The sequence below is a fragment of the Lontra canadensis genome, unplaced genomic scaffold, assembly GCF_010015895.1.
Source record: "Lontra canadensis isolate GAN:19392208 unplaced genomic scaffold, GSC_riverotter_1.0 scaffold12, whole genome shotgun sequence".
NCBI classification, from domain to species: domain Eukaryota; kingdom Metazoa; phylum Chordata; class Mammalia; order Carnivora; family Mustelidae; genus Lontra; species Lontra canadensis.
In genome coordinates this window covers 26,903,450-26,911,999 of record NW_022631006.1, presented here as the reverse complement: position 1 = coordinate 26,911,999, position 8,550 = coordinate 26,903,450, and the positions used below count along the sequence as shown (strand labels likewise).

At 54.9% G+C, this 8,550-nt stretch overlaps 1 protein-coding gene across 1 annotated transcript; it reads left to right on the top strand.

The window, feature by feature from the left end:
- The first annotated feature begins 336 nt into the window (after positions 1-336).
- On the top strand, positions 337-7,610 carry LPCAT4 (lysophosphatidylcholine acyltransferase 4). Its single transcript, XM_032856936.1, has 14 exons — positions 337-594; positions 1,851-1,993; positions 2,319-2,539; positions 2,912-3,024; positions 3,142-3,202; positions 3,490-3,548; positions 3,738-3,772; positions 4,510-4,564; positions 4,732-4,814; positions 5,069-5,194; positions 5,544-5,676; positions 6,481-6,579; positions 6,916-7,072; positions 7,323-7,610. Exons 1-14 carry the CDS (start codon positions 481-483, stop codon positions 7,475-7,477), a joined length of 1,554 nt encoding a protein of 517 aa, XP_032712827.1. The 5' UTR covers positions 337-480; the 3' UTR covers positions 7,478-7,610.
- The last annotated feature ends 940 nt before the right edge of the window (positions 7,611-8,550 follow it).

Here is an 8,550-nt window from a genome sequence, read left to right as displayed (position 1 = left end):
CGCTCCTCCGTTCCCAGCCGCCCAAGGGACCAGATCTGCGCTCGCAGGGTGACCTCGACGCCCAGGCAGGGTCGAAGGACGCTCTCAGCTCCGCACCCACCTCGCGGCCCCAAGCCCGCTCCGAGCCGGAGGCCTGCGGGGAGGCGGCGGCCGGCTGTTCCGAGAAGAACGCCCCGAGGGCCAGGCCCGGGGTCAGCGCGCCCTGGCATCCGGCTGCCGCGGAACAATGGCCGGAGGGGCTGCGGCGGGCAAGGCGGACGCGGCAGACTCGGTGGAGCAGGGGCGCCCGGGCGCTGGAAGCCCCGCCCCTCGGCCGGCTCCCTGACAACGCGGGCCGGGCCGCGCCGCCTGCTCCCCGCCCCTCGGCGCTCGACAACGGGCGGGGCCCCGGCCGGAGCGCTGCAGCAGCACCCGCTGCTCTGCAGAGCGGGGCCCGGGGTCGGGGCCGGGGCGCCCTCGTTCCCACCTTCTCCCGCCGCTATGAGCCAGGGAAGTCCGGGGGACTGGGCCCCCATCGACCCTACCCCCGGATCCCCAGCGCCTCCCAACCCCTTCGTGCATGAGTTACACCTCTCCCGCCTCCAGAGGGTTAAGGTAAAGTGTGAGTGGGGGGCGTCGGGAGGACTCGTGGGGATACGAAAGGGAGGCAGTTTAGAGCCCAGGCAAAGATGGGGATGGGGATCCGGAAAAGAGGTGGGTGAGAGGCTTGCGGGGAGGGTGTCCAGGGGAGCGCACGTGGGGGCGGCGGGGGGCGGCGAGAAGTCCTTGGAGAGGGCGCTGGCTTGGGCGATGGATAGCTCGAAGGTGTGGAAGAATTGACTAGGTGAGGACGGAGGTCAGCAGGAGACCCAGAGATGAGGGGAGATGGAAGATACTGGGGAATGCGGTTTACATCCTGCGGAGGCTGATGAACTAGGATGGAGGTGGAGGCTACGGAAAGCCGGGGGTGGGGGCAGGGGCGTGCTGAGTGCTTCCTCGAGGCTCTGAATTAGAGGGAAGACGTCTCTAGATCCATATCCTGCGCCCCTGTACCGATCCAGCACCCCGCCTTTCCAACTCCCCCCTCCCCGCACTGCAGCACCTCCTGGTGGGGGGTAGGGTGGCTGAGAAGGGGGCTCACTACAGGAAGAGGAGAGCCGCACCGGCCTCCGGGAAGGGAGTGTTCAAGGTATCTGCTACCCTCACCACCCCTGAGGCAGGCTCCTGGGGCTCAGTTTGTTTACCTGCACTCTCCCCAGGGCAGCCCTGGGAGTCACCCTGGCTCCTGGTAACCCCTACCCTGCGGAGTAGGGCCAAGCTCTTCTCCCCCTCCACCACCACCACCACCACCACCACCACCCCCGTCCTAGGGGAGTGCTGTTGAGTGGAACTGACGGGCCTGGGCCTAAAAAGGGGACCTCTGTGTGTTCCAAATCTCTACCACCTCCGAGGGCCAAAGTAGAAAGAACTATGCACCTGGTTTCTGTTGGACATAGGAGCTATTTATGGAATGCGAGGTGGGGGAGGAACTATCTCCAGCCTGCTCTCCATCAAGCACTGTGCTGGGCGCCTCCACAGGGGTTATCATTAAACGTTCTTAACAGCCTTACCAAGTGATAGATGCATTTTATGATTAAAAAATCAGGTCCGATCCGAATAATGAGGCCCCTGGTCCTATTAATCCTTTATCCTCTCGCCTTTATTGGTATCTTCATCTCACCTTGGATTCCTGCCCCATCTTCTGTTCCCACACCACCTGTCCCCTGACCCACAGGGGGTGATGGCTCTCTGCTTTCTCCTTGTGGGGGAACGGAAGCAATGGAGAGAGTGTCTCCCAGTCCTGAAGTGACATTTTCTCCCCCCCTCTGCAGTTCTGCCTCCTGGGGGCACTGTTGGCCCCCATCCGAGTGCTTCTGGCCTTTATTGTCCTCTTTCTCCTCTGGCCCTTTGCCTGGCTGCAAGTAGCTGGTCTTACGGAGGAGCAGCTTCAGGAGCCAATTACAGGATGGAGGAAGTAAGTGGGGGATCAGCCCCCAGAGACCCTACTTCTGGATTCTCTTCCCTATTATTCATTCCGCTCATCTTTGAGAAGAAACGGAGGGAGGGTTCTGAAGGTGTGCTACCCAGCCTAGATAGGTGAGATGAGTCAGCCAGGTACCCAGGACCTCAGCTCTAGGTGATGCTCCCTGATGTGTCCCAGAGTAGCCGGATTTCATTCAGCCCCTTGGCAGAGGAAGAGGGAACAAGAGAAGAGTAGCTGCTTTTCTGGGGTGCCTAAGCATGGGGGTGAATAAGGGACAGAATCACCACCTCTGCTGATGCCCAGCCTTGTCCTGCAGGACTGTGTGCCACAACGGGGTGCTGGGCCTCAGCCGCCTGCTCTTTTTCCTGCTGGGCTTCCTTCGAATTCGTGTTCGGGGCCAGCGGGCCTCTCGCCTTCAAGCCCCTGTCCTTGTTGCCGCTCCCCACTCTACTTTCTTTGACCCCATTGTTCTGCTGCCCTGTGACCTGCCCAAGGTTGTGTCCCGAGCTGAGAACCTTTCCGTGCCTGTCATTGGAGGTGAGAGAGCATAAGGGGTGAAGGGGAGAGATGACAACTCTGAGCAAAAAAGGCAGGAATCTGAGCCGCTCTGGAGAGAACTGGCCTCAAGGGGAAAGGGAAAGGTTAGAAGGGAAGTCGGCTGTTGCTGGCAAATGAGATGCAAATGGACACCTTTGTGAACCCGCCCCTTAGATTCTGAGGGCTGGTGCTTGGAGGTGTTGGAAGGACCTCTGATCACTTGCCTGAAAGGATAACTCACAATAAAAGGAGGGTCCCCAGGGCAAAGAGATGACTGCAAAGCTTCTCCTACTGTTGAGGAAGTGGTGGCTACAGGTATTAATGGCCCTGGGTGGGAACCAAGTGACTCCTTGTGTCCTCTCTGGACCCCAGCCCTTCTTCGCTTCAACCAAGCCATTTTAGTATCCCGGCATGACCCGGCTTCTCGGCGCAGAGTGGTGGAGGAGGTCCGAAGGCGGGCTACCTCAGGAGGCAAGTGGCCCCAGGTGGGTAAGGGTCTAAAAATCTCACCTTTTATGTGTTCCCAAAGAGGTTTCTCTTTCCTCTCTCCCCTTCAGGATACCCCACCTCATTCCAGTCCCTTGGGTTTTTGTTTCCCCCAGGTACTATTCTTTCCTGAGGGCACCTGTTCCAACAAGAAGGCTTTGCTTAAATTCAAACCAGGTGAATAAAACCATAGTGGGTGGTAGGGCTGTAGGAGAAAGGAGCCCCAGACTTGGAGGGGGACTCTGGAATAACCCAGGAAGTGGAGCGGGGATCATAGGGAAGAGAGATAGGGAACTCCTAGGTGACACCGAAAAGTCTCTAGGAGTCAGAAAGAAAACTGCAAATGAAATAGAGCCAGGCCAGATATTATGTCAGAACTGTCCCAGACCCTGACCTTCATGCCTTCTAGCCTCCTCCAAGAACTAACCTCTGCCTGGGGTGTGGGGGGTGGGAATGGGATTTAGGAGCCTTCATCGCTGGGGTGCCTGTGCAGCCTGTCCTCATCCAATACCCCAACAGTCTGGTGAGTCTGAGTCCAGGAGAGGAGATGGGGGGAGCCCAGAGCCACCCTAAATCAGTGAGAACTTTTGGTATTGCGGTGGGATGTGCATGTGGGGTGGGAGCGGGGTCAGGGCCTCTGCCCAAGGAGGATGGGCCAGCTCCAGGAAAGACAAGTAATCCCTATCTCCCCTCACTTCTGCTTCTCCCCTAGGACACCACCAGCTGGGCATGGAGGGGCCCTGGAGTGTGAGTCTTGGTGTTCCTGGGGTGAGGGTGGGGAGCAGGGCCCATCAGAGAGTTTCTGGCCCATCTCAATCTCCAGGCAAGGCAAACAGACCTTCTTCATTGTCGATTGAGAACTCTAGAGAGAGGGTGCCTGTTTCCCTGTTTTGTTCTGATCTCCCGGTAATCTGGAAGTGTTTCCAGCCATCCCACCTAATCTTTCCTTCTGTGACTGTAGCTCCTTTGAACTTACAATCCAGTGTTTCTGAGCAATCTCCCCCATCTGTCTCTTGAGAGCCAGCATGGTTGCCTCACCTTTTCTGGCAATTACTCACAACTCTTCTCTGGCAGTTCCTCCTCACACCTGTCCCCGCCATGCTCTCTCTTTCCCTACGGCCTTCTGGCGCTTCCCTTTGTCTCCCACTTGCTTATTTACCTAGCTCACTGTGTGGTTCAGGGTCCATTTTTATTTTTTTTTTTTTAATATTTTATTTATTGATTTGACAGAGAGAGATCACAAGTAGAGAGGCAGGCAGAGAGAGAGAGAGGGAAGCACGCTCCCCGCTGAGCAGAGAGCCCGATGCGGGACTCGATCCCAGGACCCTGAGATCATGACCTGAGCCGAAGGCAGCGGCTTAACCCACTGAGCCACCCAGGCGCCCCTCAGGGTCCATTTTTATATGAATGGGAAGAACTTTCCCACTCCCCTCCTCATCCCATATTTAGGGATTGGTGAGCATCTGAGGTCTCTCTTCTCTTAGACTGAAAGTCCTCTGGCTCACAGCCTCTCAGCCCTGCAGCATCGTGGATGTGGAGGTATGACATGTGCCACCCTCCCCAACACCACCATAGGTGGGGAGGCGAATGGGCATCGGCTGACCCCTGAAGGGAAAAGAGGGTGGGAGTGCTCACCCATAGCTTTGAGGTCCTGATGAGAAGTGTGTGTGCATGTGTGTGTGTGTGTGTGTGTGTGTGTGTTTCAGTTCCTCCCTGTGTACCACCCCAGCCTGGAGGAGAGCAGAAACCCCACCCTCTATGCCAACAATGTCCAGAGGGTAATGGCACAGTGAGTATCCCACAAAATATTTCCTGGAGTAGATATACAGGACATTGGAAACACTGAGGGTGTGGAGGGCTGAGGTTCCAAGGCAAAGATCGGGGAGTGGGCAGCGGACTGGGTTCTACACAGCTGAGACTGGGGGTGCTTAGAGGAGGGTCCCCGTCTCCTCCACGTTCAGCTGCCCAGACTCGGTAATGAACCCTTAGAAGGCTTTTCTTCCTTGTTCCCCCCACTCCGTTCCATCGCTTTTCATCCTATAGGGCCCTGGGCATTCCAGCCACTGAGTGTGAGTTTGTAGGGAGCTTGCCCGTGATTGTGGTGGGCCGGCTGAAGGTCGCCCTGGAGCCGCGGCTCTGGGAACTGGGAAAAGTGCTTCGGAAGGCTGGGTAAGTGACCTTTAATGTAAGGGTGTGGACAGTGTCAACGGATAGAGAAGGAAATGGGAAGAATGAAGGAAAGTCTTAAAAAAGAAATAAGTGGGAAGGTAAAGGATTTTTTCTTTTTTTTCTTTTTTTTTTTTTTTAAGATAACGGAGTAAAAGGAAGGAGGTAAAAAGAAAGGGAAAGAGATGTAATAAGCCCAGTGAGAAAAGGAGGAATGGTTCTCACAGGACTGAGTTAGAGTCCATCTTAAAAAAACACCAGATACACCTGTGCTGGGGGGACTCTTGGGGCTGCAGGCCAAGGTACAGGAAGAAGCTGAGTAAGCTGTCTGCCTTCAACAATTCCATTGTAGGTTGTCTCCTGGCTATGTGGACACTGGGGCAGAGCCAGGCCGGAGTCGAATGATCAGCCAGGAAGAGTTTGCCAGGCAGCTACAGCTCTCTGACCCCCAGACGGTGGCTGGAGCCTTTAGCTACTTCCAGCAGGTAAAGGGGCTGGACACAGAGGCCAGAGGCCAGAGCCCAGGCCCTGCCCTCCAGGCTGATGTGCTCAGGCTCAGGCAAAGGTAGGGGACCATACAACCTTGTGGGGCACCTCTCAGTGGTAGGAAGATGACATACGGGAGAGAACATGGGACAGGTTAGGCAGTGATGAGCTTGAGACTCAGATCTTTGCAATACTTTTTAAAAATAACCCCTAGCTTCTCTAGGGGATTCCTGAACTATCTCAAGAATTTTGGCACTCTATAGATTTCCTGGAACTTCCTCTAAAGGGACAGAGAGGGTTGATTCCTTAGATTGGGGCTGACTGTGTCTGAAAGGAGTTTCTCCACTTAGCCTATAGCAGAGCAGAACCAAAACTGGAATAGCATGGTGTCACCAGGGCAGACATCCTCCCTGGATTTCTTTGGTAAGAAATTATGCCGCTGGTCCTCTCTTTATCTGTTGGACCAGACCTCCAGCACAGGCTGAGTCAGCAGAGAACCAGTTTTTCCAGCGTGGGGTATGTCAGAAGCTTGATGGTAACTTCAGCATTCCTGGGGGATTCCCTAACATTCATAGGAGATCCCTTTTAGGAGAGCTTTGTCCCCAGGTGACGTGGGGATAGCTTGAATGGACCCGTGACCTGAGAGAAATCCCAGGAATCCTGGAGAGTTTAGAGCTCACTGTTCTAAGGAAGCCGGCACAAGGGTCATCTCTGAGCCTGCTGAGAAGAGGGAGGAGCCAAAATCCAGGGCAGGAGGTAGGACACAGCATTGGTCCTCATCCTGCCCTGGTTTCTCCCTCCAGGATGCCCAAGGTTTGGTGGACTTTCGAGATGTAGCCTTGGCACTGGCAGCTCTGGATGGAGGCAGGAGCCTGGACGAGTTGACTCGCCTGGCCTTTGAGGTATCAGAGAGATGGGGGCGGGGAATGCATGGTGGCCGTGCCTACCCCTACCCGGAGGCCTCTGTGGGGTGTTGCTCCCAGTAGCTTCTAGACAGTAGGTGCTCAGTATGCCCCACCCCAGTGCCCCAGTGTTGAGACCTGGCTGAGAACAGGGCAACGGCAGCAGCTGTGAGTTTTTAATTCTGCGCAAAGGGCCGGGGTGTGGGTGGCAGGGGAGAAAGGGAGGGCCTGTACTCCGCACTCTTGGAAGAGGAGGTACCCGTCAGACAGACCTGCAGGGCAGTGTGGGGCCATGGCCTGAGGACAGGGCTTAACTTGCATCCGTTTCTGTGCCAGCTCTTTGCCGAGGAGCAAGTAGAGGGGCCCGGCCGCTTGCTGTACAGAGACGGCTTCAGCACCATCCTGCACCTGCTGCTGGGGTCCCCCCGCCCTGCTGCTGCAACTTTGCATGCTGAGCTGTGCCAGGCGGGACCCCACCAAGGCCTCTCCCTCTGTGAGTCACTGCCTTCTCTGCCAAGAGGGCTCGAGCCGCCACCAGCACCAGGCTGGGAGGGGACAGGGGCTGGTGGCTCATCCTCTTGAGAGGTGAGGCTGGGAAGGCAGAGAGGCAGAACCTCAGATCTGAGAAGTGAAGCAGGGGTGAGAGGGACAGGACATACTGATTCTGAAAAAGAACAGGGCCACCCTCTTCCCCTCGTCCTTAGATGGTTTGACTTTTTCCCTTCTCACTCTTTGCTGTCCAGGTCAGTTCCAAGACTTCTCCCTCTACGACCCGCTCCACGGGAAGCTCTTCAGCACCTACCTGCGCCCCTCCCCGAAACCGCAGGCCTCAGCCCCAGGCGGCCGCCTGGCTCTGGCCAATGGGACTGTGCCAGTGCCCAAGCAGAAGGGCGACTGAGAGCCTTGACCTCCCCAGCTCACCTCTGGCCCACCCTGTGCCTCAAGCCCATTTCTGCTCCTGCTTGAGTTTTTTTGTTACTGTTGTTGGTTGTGTTTTGTTTTGTTTTTTTTTTTAAGTCAATTTTCATTTTTTGTTTTTTTTTTTTTTTTGTAAAAAACTTTTTTATATATATATATATAAATATAAATATATATCTATATCTATTTAAAAAAATAAGGCTATTATATGGATAGTATCAGCTGGGAACAGAGGAATTAATGGTTGCAGCCTGCCCATTGGAAGTTCCCAAAGGTTCCCGGGGTCAGTCCTCTTGGCTGTTGCTGGACAAAGCCGCACTTCAGCTGGACCAGATGGGGCTCTTCCCTACACAGAAATCATGCCCATGTCACATCCTCCCCTTCTGTTGTCATACCCTATATATGTACCTTTTAACAGGCTTCCTCATGAACCTCTTTTCAGTCTATTCCCTCTTGTTCTGTCCTCATTAGAGATTAAAAAATAGCTAACGACCATTTTATATTTAATAATCCCACTGAGAATGATTTCCCCTCCCATGGTGGGAGCAGAGAGCTGTGTCCAGAGCAGCCTCTGCCCTGCAGCTCAGACCAGCCTCAGGAGGGTGTTTTTTCGCCAGGGATGGATGATTGGAGGACGTTTAAGTCCCTTCTGTCCAGCCTCTTCAAGGAAGGCGGGGGAAGCCCCCCTAAAAAAGGTGCTGTCTAGATAGAGTTATGGAAAACTAATTAGATTTAGGAAATTAGATATCTAACCCAGAGATCTGACAGTTTAAAAAAAAAAAAAAGGCATCTTTCCATCTTACAGACTTTTAAAGGGAAACCGATAATGATGGCCTTTCCTGAGAAGCACTTCCCAGCATGGAGTCTAGGCTTTTCATGAGGGGAGGGATAAAGTGATCCCTGGGGACTTCTCAGGTCAGGAGCTCATTGGGGAGCCTGGAGTGGCATCTAGATCCCATGAATCTGGAGCACCCTCCCCCTCCTTCACAGCACCTCACCCTGACTAGCAGCAAAGACAGGAATACTAAAGGGCACATGGCAGACATTTTCCAA